This window comes from Pleurodeles waltl, chromosome 9 (genome assembly GCF_031143425.1).
Source record: "Pleurodeles waltl isolate 20211129_DDA chromosome 9, aPleWal1.hap1.20221129, whole genome shotgun sequence".
Lineage (NCBI taxonomy): Eukaryota > Metazoa > Chordata > Amphibia > Caudata > Salamandridae > Pleurodeles > Pleurodeles waltl.
The window spans coordinates 31629480-31648044 of record NC_090448.1 but is presented as its reverse complement, the minus strand read 5'-3'; the positions used below and the strand labels follow the sequence as shown (position 1 = coordinate 31648044).

The window sequence follows — 18565 nt, the reverse complement described above, 5'->3', positions numbered from 1 at the left end:
GTAGTAGCCCTGGCATAATCAAAGAGGCTATTATCAGAGGTCTTACATGATGAGATTGCTGCCATAATTTGTCACTGCACTACATGGCACCAAAGGGACAAGTAGATAAATTTTTACAGGACAAGTACATTTCAGAAGAAACCTGTCCCAAGGACAAGTAGATATTTTAATAAATTCCACACCCCTGTAAGAATATCCAGCTCATTGTGTCACAGTTCTAAAACTATTTTGGGGGGATTCTGTCAGCCCTCGCTAATTTAAAAAAACAAACAAAAAAACATTATAGTTCCAGACACTGAAGGATACCACTTTGTATGTGAATGCGTTCCTTGTAAACGGGCAGAATGCAGTCATTCACAGTGAAGTCAGCCGTTCGGAGAAGTGGGCTGATCAGTTGCCCTAAGCTGTGTACTCTAGTATGTGGAAGGAAACGTGAATGGTGGTAACTGGCTAATGGATGAAAAGGGCTTTCTGAAAGTAGGAATATTATACATATAAGGTTAGTAAAAATCAAAAATTATAGGATAACACCTTACTTATAAATTCAGCATCAGCTCTCCCATTCTGGTGCTTTTTGTGTTGTTTTCCTTCCCAATGTTTTTTTAACACAGGGCACAAGCAATTTGCTTGTCCAATGAGCACATGCAAGGTGCTGTGTTTGTGCACTGACTTTCTGCTGTTCGCAATCTATTTGCTGTAGATCGCAAATAATATAAAACAAAAACCATACTTTGGCAAAAATATGGCGACTGTTCTGGTGGTTTCTGAACTACACAGGAAGAAACATTCTCATGGAGAAAACCAGCATTTGCAAAAGAGAACCAAATTTGGGGCACCATTAGATATACTAAAGAATTCCATTCCAGGTAGGTTTACAGCATATGCCTGAAGGCAGTTGGGGTGGAGGAGGTAGAAGAGGGGTGGGGCTAGAGGATGATCAAAGAATATACCTAAACGGACTGCACCTGGCTACGAGTAATGTGCTGTATATTAGGACGAAGGGCACTTCATTTTCTGTGCAGAGGTGTGGAATTCCTATAGCCCGACGCCCAGGACATATTGTTCAAGGACAACAAGTTTCCATATTTATTTTGTCCTTGAGACAAGTTGGCCCAACCCCTTGCAGCACATACTCTTTGGCTGTCCGTATAAAGGGAAGGGAACTTCTGTGGTTGAGATAATATTTATGTCCATATGTTAATGCTGTTTAACTTGAATTATGGTTAATTAGTGCAAACACAAAAGGATGATGGATAGAGTGCTGAACAATGCAAACACTCACCCCCAGTCACAGATCTGGGTTTAATCCATCGTTCTTTTGCCCACCAGGCTACCACAGTTTGTTTTTGCATTTGTAATTAGTGCATTGCCTTTATTATTAGGGTGACCTTTAAATGTGGTAAGCTCTGACTACACAACTGACAGTGGTTCCAGTGTAAAAAAATGTGAGCACACGGTTGGAAAGTTTAACAATATGAGGCTACATACAATGCTCCCAGACAGCTCTGATTAGATGAACATGTTTGCAGAAGCTTGTGATCAAGATTGATGACTTTCTTTCAAAATAAAATGTTCATGATGCAACTAGGAAAAAAAACAAAAACATTTTACTAAATTACTGTAAAACATGCAACACTGGTTGTCAGTCTTTTGGTTTTGTCAATGCGTGTCTTGTTTTGACATGGCTTTTGTAAAACTTTGTCGTGAGAGCTGCCAGGCCCTCACCATTGTAACAAGCATTGGCAAAAGCAAAAAAATGTTTTGCTCTTCCTCAAAAAGCATACATTGACACATTAGCTCCAGGCACGGAACAAAACTACTTTGTGTGCCAATATGCTCTTTGTGAAGAGCAGAATATTATCCATCAGTCACAGTAAAGCCAATGTTTTGTAGCCATTTTAGCTATAGTTTTATATACGTTACTTTAGCATACCAGGCCTGCCGCTGCGCACTTTAACCTAGATATATTTTATTCAGTTTCGTCTTCATTATTTTAACATTAGCCACATTTGCGGTCTTGTTTTATTTTTTCTATCTAGCTGTTCTTCGCCTAGGTCAGCACTGCATTCTTAAACAGGACATTTCGTTCACTCTGTGCTTTTCTCAAGGATGCAGTAAAATAGGTTACCGGCAAAAGTGGTACGCTTCGTCTGCAATGTTCACAGAAACATACACACTCTTACGTGGGGATCCTTTCTCGGAACATCAGATGTTTTATTATAAAAAAACACTACTTTGACCCATGTACGTTAGAGGGAGATTCCAGCCAGGTGATCACGACTGTATGCCAATTGCTTTGTACAGATGCTTATGTAGACTACAGGCCTTTTGCTTAGGTATAAGGGATGATGTCTTCCCAGGGGGAACCTGAAAGGCAGAATTAGAGCTTAACATGTTGTGCTCTAACATAGCTTAGGTAGGAAATATCCCTACAAACCTTTAGTGTCAGTATGGTAGCGTTATTCTTGTGTTTTACTCTCTTTGTCACAATTGTAATCTTATTGTGCTTCTTTGTCCTAGTTATTGCAATACATGCTTTATTATCTAAGATGCAGTTACTTCAATAAAACCTTATTGAACTTTACTATGCCTCTGATTGTCCTTGCATACGTGAGACTAATGCAACAGAGAAACGGATGAGATCACGATTCGCCTGAGGTGTCATGTATGTCTTGCACCCGGTTGCCCCAATCATCTCCGCTCTTTGGTGGAGATAAGGCACTGCTAGTCAGCTGGAACAAACCCAGATTAGGGAGACAGGTGTCACATGGTGCGGGATCAGACTCGGTCCCCAGCAGTTCAAGTGATTCTGCCACCCAAATCCAGTGGTCTATTAGGATAATGAGAACCTACGGGACACCAGATGACAGATGGATAGAGAGAGAAATATAAGTTTATTGAAAACAAAAGGTGTTGGTGAATGCCTTACCTAATTAGGGGACCAATTCTTAAAGTCACAAAAGTGCACCCATGGTATAGGTCTTTGCATTAGTGCAGAATTATTACAAAAGATCGGTGTAGGAAGCTGGCTATGTATATCCTATATCAAAATGGGATCATTGTACACAGAATCCAGGGGTTCCCCAAGAGGCCTGACAGAGGCAATAACAGATAGTACTAGTGCTCTATTTGTGGTAGTGTGGTCGAGCAGTTAGACTTATCAGAGGATATTGTTAATCATTTGTTGTACACACAGGCAATAAATGAGAACACACACTCAAAGACTTAACTCCAGGCCAATAGGTTTTCATATAGAAAAATATTATTTTCTTTATTTTAGAACCACAAGATTCAAATTGCAGGTAAGTACATTAAATGTAAGGTACTTTGTATAGATATAGATAGGACTTTGAATCAAAACAGTAATGTACAGAGTTTGGCAAAAAATGGCAATAAGCTATTGTAAAGGTGGACACTGTGCAAAATTCAACAGTTCCTGGGGGAGGTAAGTACAAGTTGATTAATACAGTAAGTAAAGCACTTACAAGTTCAGTTTCCGGGGCATAGGCAGCCCACCGTTGGGGGTTCAAGTCAACCACAAACACCCAGCAACACAGAGCCGGTCAGGTGCAGAGGTCAAAGAGGGGCCCAAATAACATAGGCGCCTATGGGGACAGGGGGTGCTCTGGTTTTAGACTGCTGGAAGGTAAGTACCTGCCTCCTCGGGGAGCCGACCAGGGTGGTTTGGTAGAGCATGGGGGTGGGGGTGGGGGGGTGGGGGGGGTGGGGGGGATGGGATGGGGGCCCAAGTAGGCACACAAAGCACACCCTTGGTGGCAGAGGGGAGGCCGGGTGCAGTGGGCAAACAAGGCGTCTGGTTTGTATTTAAAATCAATGGAAGGACCCAAGGGTCACACAGACATTGCAGGCCGGGCACAGGGGGGCTTCTCGGGCCAGCCACCGACTGGGCAAAGGTGAGGGCCGCCTGCTGGTCACTGCTGCACCGGTGGTTGGTTCTTGACGAGCCTGGGGGCTGCAGGTGCAGTGCTTCTTCCAGGCATCGGGTTTCTTTGTCCCGGGCAGTCGCAGTCAGGAGGGGGGTTGGAGGGGAATGGGGTTCCTCCGGATTCCCTCCGCAGGCGTCGTCCTGGGGGGGCAGAGAGGTTAGCCCAGGGTGGGCATGTTGTCAGTCACCTGGGGATCCTCTCTGGGTCGTTGGTTTCTCTGGATATATGGTGGGGCGTCAGGTGCAGAGTGGTGGGGACTCATGCTTCTGAAGTGAGGTGGGAGTCCTTCAGAGGAGGTTTCTTCATCTGTTCTTTGGACAAGGCTGCTGTCCATGGGAGTTCTTGATCATCTGTGATGCAGGCAGTCATCTAGAGGTTTTTCATAGGTCGCTGGACCTGCAGGATGTGTCGCTTTTCTTCTGCAGGTTCTTTAAAGCAGGAGAGAGGCCGGTAGGGCTGGGGCCAAGTCAGTTATTGTCTCCTTTCCTTCTCTGCTGGGTTTCCGCTAAGCAGACCTTCTTGTGAGGTTGTCAGGAATATAATTTCCTGGGTTCAGGGTCGCCCCTAAATACTAAATTTAGGGGTGTGTTTAAGGCTGGAGGGCAGTAGCCAATGGCTACTGTCCCTGAGAGTGGTTACACCCTTCTTAATCCACCTCCCTTTGGGGAGGGGGGCACATCCCTAATCCTATTGGGGTAAATCCTCCAAAACAAGATGTAACATTTTCTAAGGAGGGAGTCACTTCAGCTCTGGTCACCTTAGGGTTGGACCTGGCTGAGGGAGTGACTCCTCGTTTTTCTCATTATATCCCTGGTCTTGCTGCCAAAAGTGGGGGCTGTGTCGGGGGGGGGGGGGGGGGGGGGGGGGGGAGGCTCACTGCTAGGTGTTACAGTTCCTGCAGAGGGGAGGTGAAGCACCTCCACCCAGTGCAGGCTTTTTTCTGGCCTCAGAGCACAAAGGTTCTCACCCCAGGGGGTCAGAAACTAGTCTCTCAGTGGCAGGCTGGCACAGACCAGTAAGTCCTGCATTGAAGGATTGGGTAAAATAAAGGGGGCATCTCTAAGATGCCCTCTGTGTGCATTTTTTTTTTTACTAAATCCAACAGTGTGGGGTTATTATTCCGAGAAGTTTGGTACCAAACTTCCCAGTATTCAGTGTAGTCATTATGGAACTGTGGAGTTCGTTTTGACAAACTCCCAGGCCATATACTTAGTGTGGCTACACTGTACTTACAATGTCTAAGAATGGACTTACACTCTAGGGGCATATTGCTCATGCAGCTATGCCCTCACCTGTGGTATAGTGCACCCTGCCTTAGGGTTTTAAGGCCTGCTAGAGGGGGTGACTTATCTATACCACACACAGTGTTTTGTGGGCATGGCAACCTGAGGGGGGTGCCATGTCGACTTTGCCTTTTTCTCCCAACCAACACACACAATCTACAATGGCAGTGTGCATGTGTTAGGTGAGGGGTCCCTTAGGGTGGCACAGCATGCTGCAGCCCTTAGGGACCTTCCCTGGTCACGGGGCCCTTGGTACCACTGGTACCATTTACAAGGGACTTATCTGGGTGCCAGGGGCGTGCCAATTGTGGAAACAATGGTACATTTTTAGAGAAAGAACACTGGTGCTGGGGCCTGGTTAGCAGGGTCCCAGCACACTTCTCAGTCAAGTCAGCATCAATATCATGCAAAAAGTGGTTGGGGGGGGGGGGGGGGGAGAGGGGGTTGACTGCAACAAGGAGCCATTTTTCTACAAAACAAAATGACTGACCACCAATGTTGCATTGATTGACTTTGCCAATGCTTGTTTATTGTCATGTTCTCCATAATCCTGGTGAAACTGGTTATACTGGTTTTCCACTATGACATTTGTTTGGAAATACTAGCATGCATCAACACATTTTACTAAACGATGCTTCAAAAAATTGGTACCTAAAAGTTTGCATTAATTTAGCAAAATGTTTTTTTCCTAGATGCATTATTTTTCTGAGCATTCTATTTAGAAAGCAAATCATCAATCTTGATTACAAGCTTCTGCAAGCATTTGCATCTACTCAGAGAGCGGTCTGGGAGCATTGTATGTAGCCTCATATTGTTAAACTTTCAAACTGTGTGCGCACTTTTTTATTTTTTTTACTGGAACCACTGTCAGTTGTGCAGTCCGAGCTTACCACATTTAAAGGTCACCCTAATAATAAAGGCTTTGGACTAATGAACCATAATACAAGTTCCAACAGCATTAAGACATGCACATAAATTTTACCTCAACTGTAGACTGTTCCCTTTCCCGTTTAACTGGCAGCCAAAGAGTTTGTGCTGAAAGCTATTGGGCCTACTTGTCTCAAGGACAAAATAAATATGAAAACTTTGTCCTTGACCAATATGTCCTGGGTGTCGGGCTATAGGAATTCCACACCCCTGATGCAAGTTAGTAGGGTTGTGCACAGACTCAAAAGGCATTCCAACCCTAGAACTATTGCTTACTGCTTCCTCCAGCCCCAGAATAGATCTGCGGAAAGGTGGCTAAATATGGAAACTGCTAGTATTCAAGCCCTGGCATAATCGGAGTCTATCAGAGCTCTTATATAGTGAGACTGTGCCATAATATGGCAACAAAGAAACAGCTAGATTTATGGAGCAACCAGTTCAATGGACATGAAGATATTTGATTAAGTTGCACACCCGTCTGTGTAACACTGTTTATCTACAAGCTCATTTGTACCAGGAAAGATGGCTTGGGAACACTTATCTTTTGTTCTTTTTAACAATGGACTGCATAATGATTGTCTAATATTATTAGAATGGAGTGCAATGAAATACTATTTGTAATGCTGATTTACATAAGTTAAAGATCATTTTTTAAGGTGTTCTTTGCGTAATATGGGTTAATAATTGAGTCACTACTATCTCGGTTTGGTGTAATTACGACAAGTTGTAATGTAAAAAGGGGCTAAGTATGCCACATGATCACTTTTGGGGGGAAAAAAAGGAATTGGTCAAAATCCCCATGTCTACATAATTCATTCCTGTGGGGTTTGGAACAATTTTGAATTATAATTTCAAGAATAAAGGATTTCCATTTTAACACATTAATCTGAGTTTCATATCAGAAAGTACCAGCCATCACGAGCTGAGCTTTTGGTGATGCATAGGGCATCTTTCTATATATATATGAGGTCCAAAGGATTATTTATTATTAGTAGGTTTGCTACTCTAAGGCCTAGCCCTAGTTTTATCAGGTTTAAATATCTGTGAATGAATTAAACCCTATAGATGTTTGCTTAGTGAACCAACCTTTTTTTCTTAGGTAATTTTATGGATGCACGTTGTGGCGGGCAGTAAAACGTTTTCCATTAAACAGGAGAACTGTTATTCAATCTTGACTTTAAGCAACTCAAAGTGGCGCTTGTTGATGCAATCCACACAATTTTTACTCTTTTTTCCCCCTTCCTGACATTCATCCTATCTTAGTGAAAGCGTTGAGATAAGGACTCAATTTATGAAGATCAAAAAAGTAAACCAAGAAAACTCACCATCCGAATCTGTTGCACTCCGGAAACTTCCTACTAAAGCATGGGTCTGCACCAATCAACCACAAACCCTTGACAAATCATTTCTATATATTCATTTAGACCATTTCAGTTATGAATGATAAATGAATCTATAACAATACATCTGCCAATAGGCAGAAGAGCGAGTGTGTATCCATATCATGGTAAATGGAGGAGGAGAAACCACTTAAAGAGCTTTGAGCGATGGATAAGAATAGGACACTAAAAATAAAGCGAGGAACACAATCACACTAGACCTCTGCTACAGTCCCTTCTAAGGCCTGAAACAATGGCATCAATGGCCCTTAAAATGGTTGTGCATACTTTAGACATCCAATTCTACGAAACCTCATGTGCAATTCACTCAAGTTAGAATCCATGGATTTTTGCCTCATCTTAGTTACTGAAAATAAAATACAGATTTACACAGCATTGACATCATGCTACTCTATATGAGTGGAGAAGAGTGGGCATTAAACAAGTTGCATGGCATTCTGGAACCGAAAATCACATGTGCAATTCACATCACTTACTGAACATGTAACTTGCAGCAGTTGCTGCTGCTGCTGCTGCTGTTGCGGTTGTTGCTGGACCTGTTCTTGCAACATTGTCTGCTGCTGGGGGTCCCATATCTGCACAGTATGTCCTGCATTTTGGTAAGTCCCCGCTACAGTCTGCACTGCCAGAGGAATGTGGATATTCCCATTCATAAACTGTGCAGGAAAAATAGAGTTTGCAAGTGTTTGCACAATTTCCTCATGTGAGTTTTTCATCCTGTCCTTGTCATCCTCTAGCTTAACTGTTGTCAATGTGGTTGGTGAACCGCTCATATGGACGGCATTGTAGGCTTCTTGAGGGATGGCAATATGAGTTATGTTTTGCTGCTGGAGATCACCACGTGGCTGTGCAGAATATACAGGGATGGTCCATGTCTCTCCAGTTGGGCTGGTAATGGTCCCAGTGGCACTATAAAGGTGAGCACTGTCTACCGTCAGCAAGTCTGGCCTTAAGGACACATAACTCTGCTGCTGTCCCTGTGGGATAGCCAACACTGTGGCAACGGGCTGCCCTGAGATAGCATACGATACTGTGATGGGCATGTCCACTTTACGTTTCTTCACTGGTTGAAGAACACTTGAGCTACTGACCCGCCGCTCTCCTTCTCGTGGGGATTCTTGCTGTGAGGGAGGCGGGGAAAGGGTTCCAACAGTTTGGATCTGGATCTGCTGGCCTCCAGAAAGAGCCTGCCCAGATACAAGCTGAGCATGGATGTGCTGGTGCTGAATGTGATCCTCCTGCATTTCAGATGCTTGGATCTGATGCGCCTGCACATGTTGCACCTGGATCTGGCCCTGCTGCAGCTGAGAGCTGGACAGCTGGTGAGAAGGACTGTGACTCTGAAGGGACTGGTTCTGTAGATTCTGGGATGTCTGTTGCTGCTGCTGTTGTGCCTGGTTTTGGATCTGTACCTGGACCTGGATCGGTTGCTCCGAGGACTGATGCCCCGTCAACTGAGGAGAAAGTTGCTGAACAGTAACATGCTGGGGAGACTGGTGGACTTGCACCTGAAAAAAAAATAAAAAAAATAACAGTGAGTACGACTCTGAAAGCTTTACTGTAAAGCAGCATCCACAGCATTCCAAATGAGTTGGTTCAATCCACTTAAGCTGTTACTACTCAACAACCTTGCAAATAAAATCACTTGAGGCATACTGAGAATGGGTGCAAAACAGAAGGAACGAGAGATGCATCAGTAACACTGCATTTAGGGCTCAGAAAAGTGTTCAAATTCAGGAAGAGTAGCTTGGTTGGAAATCAAAAGGAGGCTACTGTTAGAAACTAATTGAGGCAATGGGTCTCGAGGACAGGTGGAGACTTCATGACTTTCGGAAAAGAGGATACACCTATTACTCCAGGGTGCACAAAGTGTTCTCTCAACTTGTACCTACTTGTACCTAGTTTGAGGTCCCACAGGCTAGCAGATACCCACATTCATGTCAGAGGCTTGCCAGGTCATTATCTCTGAGAGCTACAACTACAGATTGGCTGCCGACGTTCATGATGTGCGCACCATCTAGACGCTTGGTGGCTTCAGGACCCCAGAGCTAAACTCCATACACGGACGCCCATGGAAAAGTATCTGAAGACTAACAAAAACTCAGTTGAATTCCCTGTAATCCTTAAGGATGCAATCAAAGCCACTATCTGGGGATATCATTTTACATTCCAGGCACCCAAAAGAGGCAAAGACTCGAAGTTACTGACCTCAAGACATGTATCCTGGAATTGGAAGCGGAATATGATGGGTCCATGCACTCGAAAAACTCAGGGATTTCCCCCTACACTACCTAAAAACCGCTACTCCTTGACGAGGCATGGATGATGTACCTCGCCATGCAAGGTCAGGCTTAATTCTGGGGGATAAGACAGGCAAAATCCTACACAGGTTATGCACCATATGATTTACTGGCGTTTGCACAGATAACTGATACCACTGCCCAGCACACAGGGGAAGTGGCCGTTGCTCGACAATTCGCCTCTTACTACAAAAGCCTCTACGCCCAGCCAATAAAAGACTGATGTAACAATTGAGACTTTGTGAATGACCTACCTAAATACACCCTGGCTGAGAGCGAGAGGCTCGCCCAAGAGCGCACTCACACTGGAGGAAATGTGCAAGGTCCTGTCTCCACATCTCCCCTCGGGTTCCAACAGATTCATTAAGAGAGTGGTACTTAATTTTTTTTTTTTTTAAACTTCTGTGGACCCCCACCTAATCATTGCTGGAACCCGGGGAGCCTAGTGAGTCATTACTGGAATCTGTGGACCCCCAATGAGTCCTTACTGGAAGCAACCTAAACATATCAAAGGATTTGGACCGTAAAACAATGCACACAAAAAACTAAAGAAACAAGCATTCTCCAAACTAGAACACAAATTATAAAATGTTATTTAATTCACGAACTACATTTTAATGGGAAGGTTAGCTTTTCTAAATTCAATTGAAGCCCCTCATTGTCCACATATTTTCTGTTTGATGCATTTGTACAACCCACACAAACCTATCTAAGGATACTAACTTAATTTTTAGCCACCAATTTCATACTCTAACATTTGCAGAATGTCTATTTGACATTTTGCTTCTTTATTTGCCTACACTTTATTAATCTGTTAATATCATTTAATTTTCTAAGCAGTTGCGGACCCCCTGAGTAGGCTTCACAGAGCCCCAGAGGTTCCTGAACTGCAGTTTAAGAACCACTGCTCTACAGAATTATTTAAAGCTTATAAAATTTTACTTCTCAGACAGCTATATGTGTTTTTTTTAAAGCACAGGAGACGGGCATGTTACCTCTAGACTTCAGCCTTGCCTACATAGTGGGTATACCTAAGCCTGGTCCTCCCCAACCCGCCCTCGACCATTGCCCCGCCTACCTACTCACATCCCTCTTAAATTGGTAGTCAAAATATGGGATACTCAGTGCAATGCAATCCTTTGCTGGGCATACACTAGGGAGAGGAGGCAAGACAAATACTGTACAATATTGATTGCCTAATAGCCAAGAGGGATATTGCTAAGAGTTTTGTCTCACCAGCAGCCCCACAATGGTAGAATGGATCACTGTGCCTTGGCAAATGGGTTGACTACTTTCAGAATGAGATGTATTGTTGTAATGTACCGTTGATGCATTACAAAATCTATGACCACTGCTTTGGTATGCACTCTGATACGCTTTTCTTATGACCAGCTGTAATGATGTGTTGAGCAGTAGCACTCTCAGATGTTCCTGTACAGGCTGCCTTTTGTTATAACGTAGAATAAGAAATTAAGTTTAAAAAAAAAAAAGGCCTGGATTGGGTGCCGGGGGTCTCCGACAGAATACCTATATGCCTATGTTCTGATATTTCTGAACAATCCAAAGAAGTTTAGTCCTGAAGTCCCCTGGATTGTTGGCAACTTTTCGGGGCTCACTATCAATATAGCGAAATCCTTGCTATACCACATGGCCTGACACCCCACCACACCTTCTTTAATGATGTACATAAACATCATAAAAAAGGATCCAGTATGCCCTTTTAGCGAAAATGTGCCAAAGGCACCAGGTACTAATTCCAAGGGAAATGATCTGCTGATGTTCGCATAGGCTCTGTGCAAAAACTGGAGAGAGTGTGACATAGGAGTGCAAAGACATCCTGGCACTCAAGAAGTTGCAGATGCATTCGATTCTGCAGATGAAATAAGCTCAAGACATGATGGAATAACTTACACTGCGCTCAGCACACACAACCACATTTGAAAGCAAAGCTGAATATGCAATGGAAATGTAAACCCATTAAATTTAGTATGCAATCTTAACTAGTCCAGACAGTTGATCACTGTAGGTGCCAGTCTACATTAAGGCGTCCCCGTCAGGTAACTCCACGATTTGGTAAGGAAACTCAACTAATGTGATTAATGCTCTTCCTAGAGATTCATCTCTGGGTTCTTTCTAGACTGAAGGAGGGTTGAAGTGCTTCTTATGTCAATTTGGCATGCTGTTGTAGAGCCTGGTTGCCTGGATGTAGAAGGCCCTTTTTTTTGGTACTTCTTGTACCTTTTCGGCTCTCCTCTAGTAAGAGAAGAATAACAGAGTGGCGTTTGGGAAACCTTGAAGTTGATGAAAGCTGGTTTTGAAGAGGATACTGGTTCAGAGGGGATGCCAGTGTAGTTCCCAGCGCTAGTATGATGTGGCAGTTCAGTCAGTCTTTGATAAGACTTGTAGGATGCCTTCACAGGTGCTAAGGTAGAATCTCGTTGGCCACTAAGCAAGGCATTTGCGGAGCGAGATGAAGGGTTGTATATCTGCTCTGAAATCTGTTCTTGGAGAAAGTTTCTATAGGAGGGAGAGCTAGTACAATCAGTCATGGTTATCCAAGTAATTTGTTCTTTGAATGCGAGGTTTGTGCCAAGGATGAATCCAGGTGATTTTACACTGGTTCTTAGCTGGATTTTGAAGCCATCTGAAATCAGGTCTGAGACTGGAGCCTTGAATTTCTGTTTGTTTGGACCCAATATTCCACTTTCATGGCTTTTATGGATATTGTTCTTTCTGAGGTGCCTAGGCTATTTCTTTACTTATTACATAGTTTTTCCTGAACTGCATCCAGGAGTTAGCAACTCTTGTTTATCGGTTTCCCATGTGTTATCTACTTCACAGTGAATGTTGTCATTGCTTATCTCGCAGATGTGTTTGCCTCTACATTGTTGCGGTGTTCAACTGTTTTATGTTATTTAAACATAATACATTTGCTGTTTGTCCAGCAGCTAAAAGTTACTTGCTCTTTCTTAAAATACTATAAATTCAATAGTAAATACAACTTCAATGTTGATTTTTTTTTTCTTAGGATGTTATGTTTTTTTTTTTTTTTTTTTAAAGTGGGTTTAACGCGCCAACTGTCCTTTGTAGACACATACTTCATATGCTGAACATTCCTATTCATAACAACTTTGACGTCTTTGCTTATGAAGAAAAAAATTTCCTCAAAGGCTGTTTTTGATTACACCCATCTAGAATAATTTTCAATGCGTCATGATAAACCTGCCTTTAAAAAAAGAAAACGGGCAGTTTCACCTACTTTCATTCACCCATAAAAATGAAAAAAGGGAGCAGTACGCAGAAGCATCATATAGGGGCAAAGGCTGGTGAATTTAGGGCAAAAGCCATGGTCCAGAATCCCATAATGATGTGCAATGTCAGTCTACGGTTGATTTTTCTAATTTGCAGGGCAAGTATCAGAGAAAGTTGCATTTTATCCAGTTTATTAGAGAATCTTTTTTTTTGCAACAGACTTGTTTCGCCGAAGAGGTTTTGGTATCTTTACATTTTACACCTTTTTTGTGGTGGAAAGGTTTCATTTTCTATGTTTTTCCTCAACATCATTTCCTTTGCTGTTCTCCCAGCCAACAGCCAAACAATCCTCTGATGCAGGAAAGGGTCCAGAGAGCTGCTACTTACATTATTATTGTTATAAGAAAGTCCCACTAGATTTGGGAGGAAATGCTATAAAGGAGGGCGAGACACAGAGAGTGTATTTGCCTGCAGGACATGTTGGGAAACCTCAGTAAGCGCCCCAAGTCCCTTTAAAATCTACCTATCCTTTCTAGGGATTAGATAGAGCCCAAGCCCAACACAAGAGGTTCAAACTCTATCTGGAACTTTGCTGGAAGCCACTGCAGCATCTTCAGGGCCACGCGAACAAACAACACAACTGTTCTTGTCGGATGACCTAGAGAAGTCTGCTAGCAACCACCTCAGCCTAAAGAAGCTTTTACGGTTATGGCTTCTCTGTATCGACAAAGACTTTCAGAAGAAGTGGTTCAAGGGCCCTGGGGACATGAGGCAGGGCAGTAGGAGAGTGATTATGGTTTTCACAATGAGGTTCATGATTATTTGGATTAAGGCAGGCACTTCCTCAATTTACACATAGGTAAAGCCTCTAGCTCTATAAAGAATCATATGTGGCACTAATGTGGTCTGAAGAGTACAAAAATAAACATTTTGCCTATGCTCCTTAACCTTGAGGTACTTTACTGTACTCCTACGGCATTTATTTAGCGGTGCCCTGGCAGTTCAATTACATTTAACTATCACTTCAAACAAGAAAGGTCAGTGTGAAAAGCCCACATTCTTATATGTTTTTGTATGTTGATGTACTTTACAAACTCAGCTATTCATCATCCTTAATCAGTTTATAGAGACATTTCCCTCAACTACATTTTAAGAAGTGAAACAGAAGAGCTCTGTCCAAGTTAGCAAGCAAGGAGATGATGCGTCTTATTGCCTTTGGCAGAGCACTCTATTAGGCTAAGCCTCCCACCCATTTGGACAGAATACGGTTATATAAAGAAAAGCGTGAAGGTAATCATAACTAACTTTTTTAATTAAGTGTGTACATGGACAGAAGAGGGTTAGGAATGTCTGAAGCACCTCTGCTCAGAAAGAACCAGAGGGTGTGAACCTGACAAACAGCATAAAGAACCTTACAAAACAGATGGATTAAAAATTACACTTAGGGCTGCCAAAATAGCTGAACAATCAGCACTGGCTCACCCAAATTCTGTACTCTATGGCCTTCAAGACCATGAGCAGATCAGAAAACGTTATACCACCATATCAACAGCTTAACACTGATCGCTAAACCTGGGAAACTAACCAACAAATCTTCTGATATGCCAGAGTCCTGGGACTCCTCTGGGGAGAGGCTGGGTCGGCACTGCTGGGGGTTTGGGTAGTGAAGATTCCAGGGCCTGGCCAGCACTTCTTGTATCTGAAAGGTGACAGAATCAAGAATGGAAAACAAACTCAGCCATGTGCATTCTTTTCAGTTTAGTCATACCCAGAGATCACACTTGTGCCAATATTAAGGATTATTTTAAAGTGACAAGCATGGACTGAGCAGTGCATCATTTTATCAACCTAAAAAAAAGAAACCAAAAAATAAAAATACTGGCTATACTTCTAACTGCTGCTACTGTACCATAACCGCCATCAACAATTAAAGCTCACAAACTTTAGAAAATGGGAAAGGTTTTACAACATTGCTGCCCAATTTAGTATTCTACAGTTAAAATATATATATATATTTCTAAAATAAATAAATCTGAGCACTATTAAGTTATTAGGGCACATAGTTGTTTTAATCAGTTGCTGACAACTACAAAACAGGACTATCTCATGAATCTTTGTCAGGTTCACATCCAGTGGTCCACACACTTTAAAAGTGCTTTCTAGAAACATGGTTTTCTTGTCATGTAGACTTATCGGCAGGTGACAGCCTTTTCCCACTAAATTTGGCACACTGCTTTGCACTGAAGAAAATCACCCTTTGCCTTTTTACTTTTAGGAACAATTAAAATAAAACATCTGCTGGGGACCTCTAAGGCATCCACTAACAATAAATGGACACTGATGTTTTTAACCCACTGCTAGCATGTTTCAGAGTGTACAAAGTAGATGTCCTTCCTCAGATGGCTTCGTCTATACAAAAAGAAAAAGTTACTGACCAATGACAATGATTCACAGGCTTGGTCATGAAAGGATGTCAAATATTTATGTGATCTAGGGATCATATTCCAAATCCTTATCATTTACATTATAAAGATTCAGTACCGACTGGTATCAACTTGCATTTGTTTTGGTTTTTTTGCGGAAAAAAGAAAGGGGCAAAACACAGTTTAAGCACAGTTAGGGAGAGTAGCACTTGAATCTCTAACATATTAATACGAAGATGATTAAGAAAATTAACTTTCATCCACAGGGCATTTCTTACATAGACTCATCTGATTGGTTAAAGAGAATACAAAGCTAATTTACAGAAGAAAAAGCTATCTATCTGGAGAAATAATTTAAAGTTGCTAGGCCACATCAGGAATCACATCGGTATTAATGCAATGGTAACTTGTAGAAACCATGTCTGTCCCTAACATTACAGAATTTTTCTGCTAATTGAATAGGTTCTTTGTGTGGAAGGTGTGCACATATTTTAGGGTGTCATGGACAAAGAAGAAGTCTTTCAGAACCAAAACCAGCAAGCATGCTTCCGTCACTTTGATATATGTATAGAACCAAAGTACCTTTTGATCTTCATGGTATTAGGTGAAAGAGAAAGTGCTCTGTTGCCAGTAGAAAAACGTTGGGAAAAAAAGTTGAGAACAAATTGAAATTAAAGGAAAAACGATAAATTCCTCAGGAACTAAGGATAATTCACAAGAAGAACGTTATTGAAAAATAGTAAAATGCTCATCCACGTCAATGCATACATTTTAATAGCTTAAATAAAAAAACGAATACAACTACAATAAAGATGTAGCACACCAAGTTTTGCTGAAATTCAGTCCCAGTTGAAAGCAAAATGGAAGCAGTCAAAGCAAGAGGATTCTCCCAATCCGCTATTTCTTTTTTCGTCCATGTCAATCAGCAATTTGATCAGCATTTTTTTAAATCAACAAAAAACTGTGAGCTGCTGAAGGCAAGGACCCTGTGGTGGTCTGTTGATTATGCTATATTATACATCTAATATGACTCCCAATATGCAGTGGCATTGGCAAGGGGAGAAATCAAGGAAAAGAAAAAAGGCGAGATGTTGGGTTTTCATGCATCATGAAGAAAAAGGATTTATCGCTACAAGATAAATTGCACAGTACTTGGCCAGGCTCCAAATGTAGAATTTATTTATTTGAACTATTATCTACTGGAATATTTTCTAGACTATTGTTTTGCTAACAGTCAAGTTAACCATCCTCTGGCGCTTAACACCGCCACCCTTTCTCTCTCACCTGTGTGTCTGTGCGTGTACACGATGGAGTCTTAATTCTGACTGACTATTCAACTGATAAGAATGTTATATTCAAGGAATGAATGTCACAGTGAAAAGTCCATCAACCAAGATAGGTTTTCACAAGAAGCCAAATTTGAGAGATCAGGGGGCAACAGTGAGAAAATAGCAAGTAGGGAAAAGCTAATCTCTTGTTGCCATTTCTGGGGAGGGAGTCTTGCACCTTAGTATAGACCAGCCTAAACTTTAGCACCCTGGACAAATATTCTACTAAAGAGTCTATGTTAACTTTCTGCAAAATTGGCCTTCTGGCAACGTGTGAGCACTATTAGCCTCACTCGTCCATTTACCCAGTCTGGCTAATATTCAAGTTCTGCTAAATGCATCCTTCAAAAGAACGGAAGACAAAAAACCCAAAAAAAAACACTGCTTTTGAGGTTACATGAATTTAGAGGCACAGTATCAGCCACCCTGACTGATTGGTAGAGCTTGACAAATATAATGTTGGGCTCGGAGTGTTACAAGTTGTTTTTCTTCAAAGAAGTCTTTTCGAGTCACAGGACAGAGTGACTCCTTTTCAGCTCCATTGCGCATGGGCATCGACCATCTTAGATTGTTTTCCTGCAGAGGGTAAGGTAGGAGTGATAGAGTAAAGAAAGATATGTCCATGCAATGGAACAGAGATGTATATACATATGTACAAATTTTAAATGTAACTTAAACGGCTACAGGCTTCCGGGGAGGAGGGAGGGCGCATGTGAATCTGCAGCAGAACATGCCACGAACAGATGTACACTGTTACTGGGTAAGGGACATTTTCCATTCAATGGCATGTGTAGCTGCACACTACTAGACTACAAAGCAGTAATCCTCCCCTAAGCGGTGGTCAGCCTGTAGGAGTTGAAGTTGTCTGAAATAATGTCCTTAGTACAGGCTGTCCTACTGTGGCTTGTTGTGTTGCTAACACATCTACACAGTAATGCTTGATAAATGTATGAGGTGTCGACCAAGTGGCTGCCTTACAAATTTCTGTCATTGGTATGTTGCCTAGAAATGCCATCGTTGCTCCTTTTTTCCTAGTGGAGTGCGCCTTTAGCGTAATTAGCAGTTGTCTTTTAGCCTTTAGGTAACAAGTTTGTATACATTTCACTATCCACCTGGCTATGCCTTGTTTTGATATAGGATTACCAGTATGGTGTTTTTGGAATGCGAACAACTGTTTAGTTTTACGAAATGATTTTGTTCTGTCGATGTAAAGTGCCTGGCATCCAGATAAGTCCCTTGTAACTGGTACCTCTGGTACCAAGGGCCCTGATGCCAGGGAAGGTCTCTAAGGGCTGCAGCATGCATTATGCCACCCTAGAGACCCCTCACTCAGCACAGCCACACTGCTTACAAGCCTGTGTGTGCTAGTGAGAACAAAATGAGTAAGTCGACATGGCACTCCCCTCAGGGTGCCATGCCAGCCTCTCACTGCCTATGCAGTATAGATAAGACACCCCTCTAGCAGGCCTTACAGCCCTAAGGCAGGGTGCACTATACCATAGGTGAGGGTACCAGTGCATGAGCACTGTGCCCCTACAGTGTCTAAGCAAAACCTTAGACATTGTAAGTGCAGGGTAGCCATAAGAGTATATGGTCTGGGAGTCTGTTTTACACGAACTCCACAGCACCATAATGGCTACACTGAAAACTGGGAAGTTTGGTATCAAACTTCTCAGCACAATAAATGCACACTGATGCCAGTGTA

At 42.4% G+C, this 18565-nt stretch overlaps 1 protein-coding gene across 1 annotated transcript in view; it reads right to left on the bottom strand.

Annotated features, from left to right (window-relative positions):
• QRICH1 (glutamine rich 1) overlaps positions 1–18565 on the bottom strand; it is a 259056-nt gene that overhangs the window by 171338 nt on the left and 69153 nt on the right. The window contains 1 exon segment of the mRNA XM_069206198.1: positions 8034–9065. Coding sequence (XP_069062299.1) covers positions 8034–9065 — 1032 coding nt within the window.